Genomic DNA, 17,687 nt, shown 5'->3' with positions numbered 1-17,687 from the left:
AATATATTTTCATCCAGTATCCTCATGGATTCATCATAGAATTTAAAACTTACTTTTATCTGATGGACTTTACTATGTATTAAGTAATTGCATTTACTGGTTTTTAACATGTGTATAGTGACATAGTGGATCCTCAGCCCTTGAATGAATAGTGCCTTATTCATAACAGGGAATAGATAACACCTCCCTTGATCTAATTTGATCTATAGTTTATTGATTTTATAACTATCAAGTTGAGGATGATTCCCTCTATTCCTAGTTTTCTGAGAGTTTTTAACCGTGAATGGGTGTCACATTTTGTCAAATGCTTTTTTTGTAGCAGTTGATGTGATTGGGTGATTTTTCTTCTTTAGCCTGTTAATATGGTGGATTATATTGATTGATTTTCAAATATGGAACCAGTCTTGTATCTTTGAAATAAACTCTACTTGTTCATAGAGTGTAATTCTTTTTATATGTTCCTGGATTTTATTTTCTAATATTTTCTTAATATTTTTTTGCTCATATATTCCTGAAGGATATTTGTCTGTAGTTTTCATTTTTGTACTATTCTTTGTCTTGTTTCAGTATCAGAGTAATAGTGGTTTCATGGAATGAGTTGAGAAGTGTCCCTCCTCTTCTATTTTGTAGAAGAGATTGTGGAGAAGTTCTAGCCAGGGAAATAAGGCAAGAAAGGGAAACAAAAGACATAAATTAGAAAGGAAGAAATAAACTGCCCCTTTGCAGATGACATGATGGTCTATGTAAAAAAAATCTAAGGAATCTACCAAAAACTTCTAGAGCTAATAAGTGAGTTCAGGAAGTTAGCAGGATGTAAAATAAACATTCAGTAATCAGTTATGTTTCTATATGCTAACAGTGAAGACGTAGAAACCAAAATTAAATAAAAATACCATTTATATTCACTCAAAAAATTAAATAGGTGTAAATTTAATAAAATATGCAGTACTTGTATGCTGGAAACTACAAAACACTAATGAAAGAAATCAAAGATCTGAAATGGAGAGTAAAGCATAGTAAACATGTCAGTTCTCCCCAGATTAACATGCAGATCCTATAAATATCTCAGCAAGATTTTTTATAGACATAGACAAAGTTATTCTAAAATTATATGGAAAAGCAAAGGAACTAGAATAGCTTAAACAGTTTTTAAAAAGAAGAATAAATTGGTAGGAATCACTCCATCTGAGTTCAAGAATGATGATATACTACAGAAACCAAGACTGTGGTGGTACTGGTGAAAGGAGAGGCACAGAGATCAATTGGATAGAATAAAGAACTTAGAAATAAACCCAGACAAATATAGCCAGTTGATCTTTTTTTTCTAAATGTGCAAAAGCAATTCAATGAAAGATGAATAATTTTTTCAATAAATGGTGCTGGAGCAGTTGGATATCCACAAACAAAAATGCTTCAACTTTAACCTTACATGTTATACAAAAATTAACTTAAAATGGTTAGTACATTTAAATGTAAAATGTAAAACTATAAACATTTTGAAGATAACATCGGAAAATCTTTAGTACCTAGGGCTTGGTGAAGATGTCTTAAAGAAGACACCAAAAGTATTATTCATAAAAAAATGATAAATTAGACTTTATCAAAATTACAACTTTTGCTTTATGAAAACCTTATTAAGAAAATTAAAAAGACAAGCTACAGACTAGGAGAAAATATTTGCAAACCATATATCTGACAGAAGACTCATATGTAGAATACATAAACAACTTTCAAAAATCAATATAAAAAACAACAAATAATCCAATTAAAAATGGGCAAAGACATGAAGAGAACTTTCACTGATGAGAGTATATTATGGCAAATGAGTGCATGAAAAGGTATTTAATATCACTAACCATTAGGGAAATACAAATTTAGATAATGATGAGATATTACTCCACACCTCTTAGAACAGCTGAAATAAGGGATAGTGACAATACTAAATCAACATTTGGCAAGGATGCGGAGAAAGTGTATCTCTCATATATTGCTGGTGGGAATATAAAATGGTATAGACACTTGACAACAGTTTGGCAGTTTCTTAAAAAGTACTAAACATACATTTTCCATACAATCCAGCAATCGTATTCCTGGGCATCTATTAAATATTCATTGGAAATTTATGTTTACACAAAGACCTGTACACAGTTGTTCATAGAAGCTTTATTTGTAGTAGCCCCAAACTAGAAACAACCAAACTGTCCCTTGATAGGTGATGGTTAAACAAACTGTGGTACATCCATACCATGGAATGTTACTCAGTAATAGTAAGGAATGCACACACACAACAACTTGGATCTCAAGGACATTACAGTGAATGAAAAAAGTCAGTCTCAAGAGGTACATACTACAAAATTCCCTTTATATAACATTCTCGAGATGACAGAGTTATAGAGATGGAAAAACAGATTAGTGGCTTCCAGGGGTTAGGGATGGTGTTGAGGAGAGAATATGAGTACAATTCTAAAGGAATAGCATGAGGGAGATGTTTGTGGTGGTGGAATATTTCTGTTCCTTGATTATGGTGGTGGTTATATGAGTCTATACATGTAATAAAACAGAAAAAGCCCAGCAAAAACTTGCTTTCAGATAAGTCTGTCTCTGGGATGATGGTGTAAACTGAACCATAGTTTGTCCTACCTGGAGAAAAGAAGTATGAGCATACCGTGGAGATATTGCAGGTTTGATTCCAGACTACCACAATAAAGTGAATATTGCAGTAAAAAATTGATATAGAACTATACACTCTCATTGTACTAATGTCCAATTCCTGATTATATTAATTATGTAAGATATGACTGGTGGGGAAACTGAATAAAGATTACATGGGTCCTCCCTATACTACCTTTGCATTTTCCTATTTATAATTATTTCAAAATGAAAGTGAAAAAAAATGCATGTTTTACTTCAGTGCATCTTATGGTAATCTAAAGAAAACACAGATGCCAAATGTGCTTTTTGGAGAAGTAGTGCCAAGCATTTTAAGAATTATCTTCTGTTGAGGTGAAATCACATAACATTAAAATTAACCATTTTAAAGCATACAACTCAGTGGCTTTTAGTACATTCACAATGTTGTGCGATCATCACCACTATCTAAGTCCAAAACACTTTATCAACCTGAAAGGAGACCTTGTACTTATTAAGCAGTCACTCCCTACTCCCTCTTAACCTGCAATCCCTGGAAAACCACTAACCTACTTACTGTCTGTACTGTGGATTTACCTATTCTGGATGTTTTATATAAGTGGAATCATACCAAATGTGACCTTTTGTGTCTGGCTTCTTAGCATAATGTTTTCAAGGTTCATCCGTGTTGTTGTATGTTGCAGTACTTCATTCCTTTTTGTGGCTGAATAACATTCTATAGTAAGGATGTACCACAGTTTGTTTATCTTTTCTTCTGTTGATGGACAGTTCGGTTGTTTCCACCTTTTGGCTATTGTGAATAGTGCTGCTATAGACATGTAGTGGCAATTTAATACAAGAAAAAAGTTATTTCCAAAGTTCATGGTTTCCTTGTGGAAGGTGTAGAGTCCATGCAGGTTATATATCATGGGTTGCAACTAGTAACTCTAAAGCTTTTGTAATTAATTTGGGAAAGATGACTTGTCACTGTGGTTTTCCCATTCATTCATCCCAGGTGAATCAGATATTGGAGTGGTTAGAGATAACAACACAGGCACTGACTGCTTATTTTGGGAGGAACAAATAAGAACGCTTTATGAGATCAGAGACAAAATGTCATCATAATAGCAATTGTAAATTATTAGATGAGAGTCAACATTGTGCTCATCAAGTGATCGAGACATAAATATTTTATTCCTTAAAGGCTTTAAAAACATAAATTTAGGAGATAAAGTACTTTAACAACAACAAAACAGTGTGAACCATGGAGGTGCTTAATCTCTTGGGTCCAGTTTATTTAATATGTGGTCATCTTTGTGTCCTTAAATGCTTCAGAAATTAGATATATAATACTTTAAAGGCAATAAGGTCACTGTTTTATAATCCTAGAATTAAAGAACTCTCCAGAAATGTTTTTAGGCATATCCAAGTAAGTTTTTCTTTCTCTGTACAGAACAAATCCAGCTCTTTCACAGCCTTTCTTCTTGGTTAACTCTTTCAATTTTAAGCCATTGGTTTTCAACCACACTGCACATTAGGACCACCTGATACATTTTCTAAAATACCATTGTCTATGCTGCCACCCAGATCAACTGAATCAGAATCTCTAGGGACAAGCCCAAGCATCTTATTTATGTAAAGTTCTCAAGTGATCCTAAGGTGCTGCCAGAGTAAGGGAGTAGTGCTTCAAACCAGTGGTTCTCAAACTTTATGAGCATCAGAATTACCTACAAGGCTTGTTAAAAAGAAGCTGGGTCCCACACTCAGGTTTCTGATTAAGTAGTTCTGGGTAGGAGCTGACATTTTGCATTATGAACAAGATCCCAGATGGTGCTGATGCTGCCAGCCCAGGATCCAATTTTGAGGACGATGAATTAATCTTGTCCTTTTCACTCAGTGAAGATGAGGACTGGTCAAAGTCCTCCATATAAATACCCTGAAAATGATCCTTTTCCCTTATTTTAGAGAATTTCCTTTAGCGTGGTAAGATAATGGGCCCCATAGTCAGAATGCCTGGTTAAAATGCCACTTCTATATAACTTTGGTCAAGTTCCTTATTTTCTAAAGCCCCAGTTTCTTCATCTGTGAAATGGGTATTATATGCTTGTTTTGAGGGTTAAATTTGATAATATATGTAAAATGATTGACATACAGTAACTATATTTGTTAACTTTTCTTGATAGCTTTCATCTTCAACTATTATAGCTTTCCTTTGGTCTAATTGGCTATCAAGTTCTGTGCTTCTTATTGGTGTAACAAATAAGGAAATGTATGTTAAAAATCAGGAGAATAGTTAATTTGGGAATTCAACCGAGGTTCTCAGAGAACTGACTGAGAGTTTATATATATGTAATGATTAAAAGCTTCATCTCTGGAGTCAGAGAACCCTGCGTTTGAGTCCTGTCCAAAACTTCTCTGTTTGTTTTCCTATGAAAAATGATGGTAATAAAAGTTCCCTACATATTGAGTTATTGTGATTGTAACAGAACAGATAATGCAAGTACAATGATTAGCACAGTCCTGGACATATCATAGGTATTCAATAAATGTTAACTATTATTAAACTGAGGGTAATTGATTCCTAACTGCTCCTTTAAATATTAACTCTCCTTTTTCCTCTTTTGAACTGGTGTGTTTTTATAGCTCTTTGAGGTATGTTAGGAAGGAATGTAAATTCTCCAAGGGGAATGCAACTATCGAGAAGAAATTTGTTTACTATTTCCTCAACACTCTTCTAAATGCAAGACCGAAAAGGAGTGAAGATTTACTTTTCAAACACTGAATAACTTCACTATTATTTCCATTGCCAGAATCAAGAGAAAAGCTGTTGAAACTCCTGGTCAATCATTAGTTTCAATTTCAGGCCTTCAGTTGGGCATTTCCGTCGGTGGACAGCCTTACAAAATAGGGCTGCTGCCAGTTCTCTGCTGTGACTTCCTGGCTGGGATGTAGGGAAGTCCTTCATATGCTCTCTGGCAGTGTAAGTGCAGAAACCTGTATTTCAAAGGCTTTTTTTTTTTTTTTTTGGTATTTTTTATTTGACTACAGAATGGAAATAATCCCTCAAATACTCTGGACGTGATGCAAACTGATCTTGAGGGACTGCAATATCTACAATAGTCTTTTCCATAGATACAGTGACTGGAGGTATTGTTTTATTCATTTTGCAAGAAAGGATGACTCTGCTGTTGATAGCACTAAGTCTTGTTTCCCAAAGTGTGGTACAAATTCCACTGCGGATATGAAATATTTGATGGGTGTTGCATGGACAGATGCTTATTTTAATATTTAGTGTTTATTTTAATATACATTAGGAAAAAGCACACATGCTTGTTTTCCCAGATACTCTTGTTTAAGGTAAATCTAAAATACATAGAAAGCTTAAACTTTGAGGTAAGGAAACAGGTAAACAGTAGTATAAGGGGCATGTATGCAGTTTTGATAAATACAATGAAGGTGAATGTGATACAGATTCAGGAAACATTTTGCAAAATATGCAGGCTGTTTGGTACCTCAGGAGCTAACGATCCATCTGTATATATCACAAGTAGAAGGAACATTTACCGATAGAGAATGAAATGGCTATGACAGTCTTTTCCATTTTTCATTTATGTATGGTTGTCTTCTATTCTAGCCTTTCTTTCTTTGCCACAATTCTCCCCTTTAAAGATTTTTACTAATTATAAGAGAAAGATAAAGAGGAAAGAACCAACACACATATTCAGTGAAAAATAAGGTATACATTTTTTAGATTTAATGGGTGCTTCATTTAAGATTACCATTAAAATGATGTCTTTGCCTATCAGTTTATGAAATAAGAGCCTGGTTAAAGCCATTATATAATATTTTCACATGTTTTATATACCACTGGAATTTATTTTCTAATTTAATTGCCAAATTCCTAATCTGATTAGATTCTTAGGGGAAGCAAAATTAGTATTGGAGAAAAAATAGATAAAATAAGGTTTTCTTTACTTTTGTACAAGTCATGCCAGGCTGTATGTTTCATGTAAGATTAATAGAGGAGTGTTTCAGTTCTTTTTCATTTTATCAGAGGCAAACACTTGCTACTTTATCTTACCATCCCAGGAAACAGAATGGGGTGATATATGCCACAAGTCTAGTCATAAAAGAAGCTCTTGAAAATAAAGTCATCTTGTTGAATTGGCCAGAAATGAGTTGGATAACAAGTCATGGTGATGAAGCCATAAATGGCGTCCACATTGCTACCATGGTTTCCAGAGAATAAAATTCTTATCATGCTGCCAAATGTGACTGGTTTATAAGTCTGACCTACTGGTGTCTCTGTGAAGTAGTATATTCTTACTAAATTGTTTCCAACTTGTTTCATTCATTCAACAAATGTTTATTGAGCACCTATTATGTGTCGGGCACTGTTTCAGGTGTGGGTGATGCAACACTGAGAAAAAACACTGAAGTCCTTGCCCTCAAGGAAACCAGAGCTGTTTATGTGAACTACCATTGCAAACGTGGTCACCCTCCTATATTAAAATGTGCTTCTTAAATATTCTGATTTTTAAGAGGTTCAGAAGTGATTTTAAACAATTAAAAAGATGAAATGAGGGGATATGAAGTCAGGTCGTAAGATTCAATTAAACAAGTTTAAAAGCAGGACTATTTTTGAACACAAGAAAGAGAACTCACATTTTGAAACAACAAGAACTAACATTTAGAGCACTTGATATGCTCTAGACACTTTGCTCAGTACTTTATATCCATTTTCTTATTTAATCTTCACATCTCCCTTATATAAGTGGTACTGTAATATCATCTTCATTTTATGGATCAGGACACTGAGCTTAGACTAATTAAATGTCTTGTCCTCTGTAATCCAATCTTGTTTACTAGCATAAACAAGAAATAAACAAAAACAAAGCTAAAGCAATCTGTCTCCTACCTTAACCTCTATGGAACAGTTCATCCAATTTGGCGGGAGGAAACAGAAAAGATTAACACAGAGTACGAATGCAAGACTAAAAATCAAAGAGTGATAGGTTTTAGAAAAATTCAGGGATCTTATTTCCGTGAAATAAGTGATTGATCCTTTTTTTTTCTCTACCTCTGACGAGCAGAGGTTGTCACAACTCTCTAATCACAAATACAAAATAACACAAAATCCTGTATCTTTAAGTCACTGCTCAATGGAGGGAATTTATCAGCCTTGGCTACAAGGATTAGCCACAATCCGCGTGCCATTGGATATACATGAGTCTTCAGATAGGTGATTCCAGCCATTCCTTTCAAATACGTGCTGTTTCTTAGTTTCTGAGAACATTTAAAATACGTTTTTTCCTGAATTTGGAAAAGTTAAGACAGAGAGACCTTCTTGTTTTTCTCTCATCTAGTATTCAAGACTTACGTAGGGAAAAAAAAGAGAGAGTAAATGCAAAGTGTTTTATATGCTTTTTCCTGTAATAAAATCTCATTTTACTGGATCTTCAATGGAAATCTTTCTCCATTCTGGTATGAGGGGAATTTTGGCATCTGTATTTCTACTTGGTACAGTCGCCAGCTGTTTGTTTACTTTTCTGACTTGGGTACTTGCAGAAGTTATCTCTGTTGTAGAATTAACAAGTAATCTCACTCTGGAAAGTATTTCTGCAGTGTTTCTTGAATGGTTCTTCAACCATGGCAATGTCCATGAGTGGCTAGGAGTGTTAGGTATTACTCCACTGCCACTCCGGGGATTTGCTTTGGAATCCATGGACTCTGAGTCTTTTATGTAGCTCTCCAGAAAGTGAGGTTTGGGGGCTTAGGCAAGATCAGCACAGGAAAACCTCCAAGGGAGGGTGATTCTTCTATGTCTTCAGATCTCATCATCAAGAATGAAAGTGAATGAGTCAGTCAGACAGTCAGCTGGATCACAAATATTTATCAGTTGCCTCCTATGTGCTAGGAAAAGGGTATAGAGTGATCAAAAAGACAGATACAACCCTAAGGAGGCTCTAAGCTAGTGTGAAAGACCAACATGAAATAAATGACTTTGGGTCAACATTAACAGTCTAAGTAAACCAGATGTTAGTTATTTCTATATATGGAGCAAGGACCAATGTTTCTTCTCACTCGCCCTAAAGAAGTCACTTGCCCAAAAGCATATATTTTACTGAAAATGATGAGAGATTTTTACCTCACGGAAACACCGTTGCGCTCCAGATCTCCGTACTTGATATATCTCTCCCATTTTCTCATAGCCACACAGCCACAAGCTTCCTCTCTCTTTCGACTCTTCTCTCAACCTCTTTGGCTCCAGTCCTCCATTTCCAGATCTCTCCTTGCCCCTTCTCTCCTTTCTTAGGTAGACAAATTAATTCTGTCTCATCTCTTTCCAACTTGCATAGCTGCAATTAAAAACTGACAAGCAGCACACCCACTAATTACCAGGAATTTCTCTCATTAGAAGGCAGGGGAATATTTATATAATAATTTTTATTTCCTCACCTACCTATATATCTCCACCCACTGCAGTGTCTTCCTCACCCACACCCACTGCAGTGTTTTCACCTCTTTGCAAAGTCTTCCCAAACGGTTTGAGAGTTCCCAACTGATATTTCACATGTCCCTACAAAGTGCTGTCAATCACCAGGTGATATCTTTTTGTTTTTCTGTGTTAGCCCCCTGTGGTTTTTTCATCTGTTGTGGATACTTTTTATGCCTACACATCACTTGAAGGGATCTTGGCTCTCCCTCCAGGGTTTTCAGCCTAGTGCCCTCCTTTTAGACATAGCTGCCAGTACCATAGCCCTACTGATATTCTTGAGCCCTAAAAGTGCTAGGGCAGAGCCATAGAATATGGTACCCCTAGGAAATAGAATATATTCTAAGAATATATTCATAGGATGTGTGCTGAATGACATTGCGTTTAGTATGCAAGGAGGGGGAATGCTTTCCCACTCCTTTCTACCTTTCCCACCCCTGGCCATCACAGGGGTCATATGAATACTAGAGGAGTATCTGATGGTGTTTTTGAGAAATAAAGTCTTATATTATATAATTTTATTTTAGCACATGATAATCATGATATATAACAGGTGATATGGCACAGGACTGATCATTCAGAACGGACCCAAAATATAACCTGAGCAATCAGATTGGATGTTCGTTAGCAGATAGGACAACTACAACTATATTGTGCATCCTAGCTTAATATTAGCTCTGTTTTGGAAGATCATAACATGAATCCATGAAGGCTGTGGTTGGGAAGAGGAGGAGACCAGTCTTAACTATAGAAGCCATGTTGTTCCTGTCTCCTAAATTAAGAAATGTTTTCTCTCTGTTTTCTAGTACTCAGGTATTGTTGGAGGCATTATAGTTCAGAGGGATGTGAATATAGGCTCCAGAGTTAGATGGACTGAGGATCAAATTCCTGTTCTGCCACAAAAAGATCATGATCTTGGGCAGTTAACCTCTATACACTATAATTTTCTAATCTGCAAAATGGGAATAAAATGCATAATTATGAGGGTGCTGTAAATATTAAATGAGGAAATTAATTTTTTAAGGGTTAAAAAATGTTATGCATTATTATTGTACCACATTCTTGTGTCTAACTCATTCTTTAGAATAACTTTGGCTTCATCCTGACTCTAGGCAGACTCATCCAGTCAATGCAACAGATGTGGCCAGTCATGTAGTAGTTAGATACTAAGTAATTAATTAGCTCATTCACTCATTTCTTTAATTCTTTCATTCCTTCAACTAAAGGGCATAGTAAGCACTGGAGATCAATGATGAAAATGAGGAGATGACTTTATGAGCTCACAGTTAGAGGGGATACAGACCAAAAAAGAAATAATTAGAAAGCAGTGTGAGAAGTGCCATTATGGAGATAAGAAGAGAAGGTTATTGAAATGCATCAGAGAAAAGCCAATTATTATGCCTGGAGAAATTAAGAAAGCTTCACAAAAGAAGTAGTAAAGACTTGTTCTTAGGACAGATTTAGGGCCATCAGTTTCCCATATAAGTGGTGTTCCCTATCCCACTGGAAATTTCTGGATGAGCCTAACATTTCCTGGGACTATTGTAGATATGAGATCAGAATCTTAAAGCATATATCTCCTTATTCCAGAGCTCTGATAATGCAAATAAAATACAAAGATACAAGACTTTCAAGATTAAGCTACCTTAGTATTCAATTGAATAAAATTATTAATTCTTTAGAACATTTTTAAACTTTTTTTGAGGTATGGTAGAGGAAATAAAAAAAATATGGCTTGTTTTTCATGTTACTTCTTAAATTCTAAAGTCCTCTAAATTGCATCATTTCTGAATAATCAGCAACAACAACCAACAGTATTGCTACTGGTTAGGTTTAGTCCCTGAAAGCGTATGGTCTTTAAAGTATGTCATTAGGATCTTCTAATGCACCCAGTATCTCCTCAGCTGAAGTCCCAAAACACATAAGTCCATTTTGCATGTTCCTGTGTTTTCCAGTTGCTTAAAATTGATCTTGAGATTTTTTTTTGGATTGACATCAGTACTTCCAGTGTTATGTTTTTTTGTTTCGTTATTTTTCTGGAAAATAAATCAGTCTCTCTTTCTCTTACTGTTTCTCTGTCCCCTCCTTTCTTTTTTTAATTTTTATTTTTACCTCTCTCAGTTGTCTACTTTCCCCTCAGGAAGTTATGCATTCCTTCTTTTCATTTGTTCAGATTGGGAAAGTTTAAATGAATAAGCATAAGCATATGTAGATACACCCAGACAGATAGACAGACACACACACACATACACACACATACACACACACACACACACACACACACACACACACACACAAGGAGGAACAGATTATTTAACATCTTGGCTGTTACAAAACACAGGAGCACTTTAATAGCGATCTCACTACTGCCTCGTGTGTCTTCTGCCGATTTTTGGCTGTATTTAGTTCTTCATGAAGCACTTACAGGTGTTGGTTTTGGACTCTTTTCTTTCCAGGGATAAGTTTTGAAGCAAGCAATGTTGGAAAATGTTCTCAGATAATCTGTGCTCTGCCAGTGCACTTTGTCCTTGTGGGCCCTTAAAAAATCAATTTCATGTGGGTTACCTGTCACTTTGTATGTTTGTTTTTTGGGTACAAAAAAGGATTAAATCACTTCGGTTGTATAAAATGGCTTTTAATCAGTTCTTCTTCTTCTAGGTACAATCACTTAACCTGCTTTAAGACTGTGAATCAGTGCAGCTGGAGCCCTTTTGGAAGCCTTTTGGCTGGTGTTGGGTTAGAAAAATAGAGTTGGAATCAGTTGGCCAGAGTTCACATACTGGCACCATCACTTGCTAGCTATGTGACTTGTGACCGATCAGCCTTTCTTTGATTCAGTTTTCCTATTGATAAAAATAGAGTCAAAGGTAATATCCATGTCTTAGGTTTGTTGGGATAATTAAATGAGATTGTGTGTAAGGAGTGTTTAGCATAGGCCTGGAAACTAGTAAGCTTTTAATAAGTGTCATTCTTATTATTGCATGTGAGTGACATAGCCAACAAGGAGACATGCAACATCAGGAAGAGGCTGCAAAGGCAGTTCAAAGACTATCGCTATGTTTGGTATTACTTGCTTCCATATCTGTCAGTTCAGAAATTTGTTATTTGGTGTGGAAAGGACTGATAAGTCTTGGCACAATGTTTTCCCCCAAGTAAATCACATTTTTTCTGGAATTTGTTTTGCCCTCTCCTCTAAATTCTCTCCACACGCCAGTCTCTAACCCCTACTGCCCTTCATCCACTGCCCTGCCCCTCCATTCCAGGACATGAGAGTCAACATCTGTCGCTTCGCTTTCACACCATGACTGCAGTTGGGAAACTCCATTCCCCAAAATCCTTCCCAGTTCTTGGTGAAAGCCCCTGCTTATAATTCATGTTTTCCACACGCACTTAGTAAAGATTTCAGTGTTGTAAAATTAATTCTATAATTATCACCTGTTCTTTATGTTCAAATGTTTGTTCAAATGTTTACACGCTACATTTAAGAAATCACCTTCTGATAATTTTTATTTCTTTACTTAATAGAAGCACAGCGATTTCTCCCATACAGCCCTTTGCTGCCTCATTAGCACACCTGATATGTTTGTTCTCAGATAGTTTTTCTATACAGCCACAGGAGAATTTACGTAGAACTTCCATAACAGCATTAAAGATAGCCATAGCAACACCAAAGAGGGCCTTGTGAAATATATGATTACGATGTACCACGGGAATTAATAATTCTCAGGCCACTGTCTTAAATTGTAACCAGGCTGTTTTTGTAAGGAAGTTGCTCAGTTTATGTACACAGAACACATAGGGCTGCATTCTAATTGGGGGACCAGTTTTATTTAAAATTTATATCTCAGAAAGTACTTAAATTATTCTACTTAATATGCCTATGCTGTATTTGAGTGATGTTATAAAATGTTTTGCTAATTTGACCCTTCCTGATAATTTCCTAAAAGTCTAAGTGAATACAATGAAAGAATACCATCTCTAAAAATGGTTTTAATATCTTTTTCCCCAGAGTAAAGAATAAAGTTTTTAAAAAATTAATAATTATACAAATTTATCATTCACTATAAAAAGTAATTTTACTAGACACTATGTCAGTTTTCTTCTTCAGGTTCCCCAATTAAGTAGAACTTTAAAAACATACTGTTAGTTTACTAGATTTTAGGAGGTCAGCATGCACACCAAAAGTGTATTAAGGTGGACTGCTCTATTGATTTGCGGTGAATATCCTAAAGGCTCAAGGCAGTTGTCTGCGGAAGGGGCGGGAGGGCCATACATGATCGAGGTCATGCGCATCTAGCCAATTTGTAAGACGATCCAGCCGCTCCAAGCCATCAGCAATTCTTAGCATAGGGGCACACTCATGCATTCTTGTCAAGTCATCTTGTGAAAGGCTGCCTGCTTCCAGCTTGGCTTGGATGTGCAACCTTAATAAAACTCACTGAGGTCTGGGAGAAAATAGCAGATCTGCAGCAGATAGGGTAGAGGAAAGGGTCTAGAATATGTACACGCAGCTGATTCAGGCAGGCTACACGCTGAACGGTTACACTGAGAGGAAACCATAAATCTCAGCTACTATGCAATAAATATCTCAAGTTTTAACTAAGGAAACTATCTTTACAGTGAAATTAAAAAAATAACATTTTAGAACAAAGCTAACAAATGGCTAGTTTTCTGTGATTCTTCTACAAAAGCTTTCTTTGAGAGGGGAAAAAGTCAAACAAACAAGCAGTTTTACCTGAAATAAAGAACTAGTTTAAAGGTCAGAAGAAAGGAGCAAGTTTTGCGAGAGGCACGGAAAGAGAGTGCTGGCAGTACAATGACAGTTTTCCTTTCCTTTGCTTTCCTCGCTGCTATTCTGACTCACATAGGGTGCAGCAACCAGCGCCGAAGTCCAGAAAACGGTGGGAGAAGATATAATCGGATTCAACATGGGCAGTGTGCCTACACTTTCATTCTTCCAGAACACGACGGGAACTGTCGTGAGAGTACGACAGACCAGTACAACACAAACGCTCTGCAGAGAGATGCTCCACACGTGGAACAGGATTTCTCTTCCCAGAAACTTCAACATCTGGAGCATGTGATGGAAAATTATACTCAGTGGCTGCAAAAAGTAAGTGATTGCTTTCAGTTTCTAAATGCACGGAGCCTTTTCTGTTCTTGCACTGCAGCTAACTTAGAGTTCCTTAGGGGAGCATGTGTGTGTTTACCTTTTGCTCCAGGGGGGCAGTGTTTGCAAATGCAAGACGGCTCTCTCCCTGTGACTTCACGGGTGAGCAGACGTTTTTTAGGCTTGTGCAAGCCTCTTAAGGTATGGTGGCACCCCGTTTGTGTGCCTAATACTGGCACATTTTATGACATTTCTGGTTTTCCCTTATTTAAAATTTAGCTTGAGTTTTCTGACTATCAAAATCCAACTTAAAAAAAAAAGACATGTATGTCTTGAGTAAGTTAGTGAAAAAATAAAGTAATAATGACAATACTAGTTTAGGATCAAATCGATTTTACACCAAGAAATTTTCTGCAGCTAGGACAGAAAATCATCACCAGATACTTATTTTTCAACCTCTAGTAAAGTTAATATGAAATGAGAGTAAATACAAAATATTATATTTGATTGGAGAACTTGAATAAGTATATAAAGGTAACAATTTCAGCAAGTAGTAGTATAGTAAAGGACTGATTTCTGTCATATATTTCTTCTGTCCTTGAGAAAAAATCAGGAAGATTTATTTTAATGTGAACTCATCAGGAAGAGGTTGTTTACCCACTATGAAAGGAGAAATTGAGCCAGTGGTGGCTGTTCCTGAAGATATGCACCTGCAGATTTGGGCTGAACACAACATGTAGGCTTTGCTATGTTCCTGAAGTACCTCTTTCCTCAGGACATTGTAGTTATTCACAGTGCAATATGGGAGTCTAAGTATCCAGAAATGTTAATGTTGAGTATGCATTTAATCCCAATTTATAAAAATCAAATTAAACATTTTATTTAGTTATTTCTCTATAAATCATTTAAAAGTTTTTGTTGAAAGTATGCCTATAAAGAAATAACATACTTTCTGCAGTTCATTCCCTCTTTACCCTCTGTTTAATTGTGTAACAGGTAAGCAGCAGATAACAAGTGTATTCAAATATATCACTGGAAGGGTGGCAGTGTCAGTGTCCCATTTGTGGAAAGCTTCTCCCCCAGGGATCTTTGCTAAAAATTCACTTGGTGTGTATGGGTAGGAACACAAGGAGTCTAGTCTTCTTTAAGTTAGTCTGTTAACAGAACAAACCCTTTAAGAAGATAAAAGATAGGGAAAGGACAGATACTCTATTTTGTTCCTGTGTGGTCACGCTCACTTAGATCACCTCCTGCTGAATCATGCCGAGTAATAGTTATTTTACTTTTTGTCCACTAGGGACTGAACTAAGATCACTGTTATTTTATTCGACAGATTAACTAAAACTTAGTAGTTTTAGAGTTTCCAAACCTGGAATTTTAGTTAATCTTTCTATTGTAGATTACAGGTGAAAAAATACATAGATAGGCAAAATAATAGAAAGCAAGGAGAATTCTGCAGTCTTTTGATAACATAGCTTAAATTTCAGGCACTAATTAAATGTAGCTTAAATTTCAGGCACTAATTACAGCAGCAGTTTATAATAGGATATTTTTTTTTCCTTTCACAAAACTTATTTCCGTCGTGAACAAGTGAATTTGGTTGAATAGCTTATTACTATTCTCAGTATACCGCCCATATAGTTTTTAATGAGAATTTAATCATAAATTAGTCCGGATTCATTGAGGGAGGTGGAGAGGGAAATTTAGTTCCAAATTGTCTTCAATGAGCTATTCTACCAAAAATGTAATATTTTGTTTGCTTAAAATATACAATCAAAATGGTGATTTAAACATAGTAATGCATATTTTTTTTGTTGCTGTGCAGTTATTAAGCAGTAGCAGGGTAAATACATGATTCTGCTGGGTTTAAATAAATGCCCAGGCTTCACATGTTAATGTTTGAAATAAATTTGATTTTTGTTTGCATTGTTTTTGGTCAATGATTATGAGATAGTTTTCAGATTATAGCCAGGCATAACTATGAAAATGTTCTTTGGTTATATTGACCCTTGCTAGCGTGAATCAAGCCGAATATATGCTGAAAATGTCCCTGTTGGTATGAGTCAGAGCAGTTTGGCCTGACTATTGTCCGTTTAAATTTGCATGTCTTTTGTCATTGTTAATGCGATTGGTTGGAGGATCAAGATACCAAATAAATGCATTCAGCAAAGAACTTGATAAAGGCCTTCATAAATTTCCCTTAATTAGAGGTTTTCCATACTTCAAGTTCTAAATTTCATGTAAGGTACTTATTTTGATAATTCAAATGGAAATCTTTGTTATTATAACCATTTGGTATGCTTAATACTATAATTTGTACTACTTCTGTTTTGATTCCCAGTAGTTGTGTTAGGATAAGAAGCAATGCACTGCAGAAACTGAGGCTATCAGTGTAAGTGTAAGTAATTCATCCATTTATTCAACAAAATAATTAATCAAAGCATATTATTATGCAGCTCATATCATCACTATCAGAAAATTTTTTGATGCAGAATGTGTATTATCAATGCTAGAAGCAACTCGATGATAATTTATATTAATCTGTTACCTTCCTCGATGTTTGGTAAACTGGATTCTTTTAAATATTCTTCAGAAAACACAGGCTGTCACTATAAGTCACTTTATGAGACTTATACTCTCCAATCTCATTCCTCAACTTTTCTGGTCTTGCAACTGAATAAGATGATAAGCAAGGTAGTCAGCAGGGCATAGGATGTGTTGGTCACCGTAAGTACTGGAACTGTTATGGCACTGGTCTCTTGATGTGATGGATTTAATTCTCGGAGATCAGGTTTCCATGATAACTTGTCGATTAACACCAATGTGAGATAGGTTTATAGCATTTTCCTTACTTTTCAGATAGGGAAAAGCAATATACGTAATTGTTCAAAAAATCACATTTTTATTGGGTGAAACACCTGGGCTATATGTCTAGGTTTGACTCTCTTCCACCATATAGCTCTTTTCAGAATTATTAGCAAACCATACCCATTACCAGAGAGTGACCAGATCTTGGGATAGTGACAATAAGCACAAAGGCCTTTGTGTCTTCGCCACTTTCTTGTGATTCCTTTCTACCTTTCTGTGACACAGAAATGTCTGTTGTTTAATGTCTACTCCACATCCTGTGCTTCTTGAACTATTGTTTTCTTTCTCTCATATACCCAAAGTTCACAAATATGTGTATTTAAAATATTCAGATTTAAAATATATAATGTTTTAGAATTTGGGGGGATGCTTAGAAAGTCTGTTTTGCCTTTGCCAAATGGTGTCTTTTCTTTTTTTGGTTGAAAGTATAAATACATTGAGTTAAAAAAACATGCCTTGTAACAGAGAACAAGAATCTATCTACTATAAGCATTTCACACTAGCTAAAACTGACAAATTGATTGTTAGGAAGAAATGTAGTTATGAATTAATGATCCACAATATTTTAATAAATGAAATACTTTT

General features: G+C 35.6%; 1 protein-coding gene across 3 annotated transcripts in view; it reads left to right on the top strand.

The window, feature by feature from the left end:
* Positions 1-645: 645 nt before the first annotated feature.
* The window catches only part of ANGPT1 (angiopoietin 1), a 268,545-nt gene continuing 251,503 nt past the window's right edge, over positions 646-17,687 (top strand). For 2 of the 3 annotated variants that reach the window (XM_082434317.1, XM_082434316.1), the window contains exon 1: positions 646-14,237. In XM_082434317.1, the coding sequence (XP_082290443.1) occupies positions 13,941-14,237 (297 nt within the window). In that variant the 5' untranslated portion in view covers positions 646-13,940. Of the gene's footprint in view, positions 14,238-16,610; positions 16,633-17,687 lie in introns of those variants that run through there. The other variant, XM_082434318.1, reaches the window with a different exon arrangement.

Source organism: Balaenoptera physalus (assembly GCF_965194825.1).
Source record: "Balaenoptera physalus genome assembly, chromosome: 17".
Lineage (NCBI taxonomy): Eukaryota > Metazoa > Chordata > Mammalia > Artiodactyla > Balaenopteridae > Balaenoptera > Balaenoptera physalus.
The sequence above is the reverse complement of the archived record's forward strand: the minus strand, read 5'-3'. Positions and strand labels throughout refer to the sequence as shown.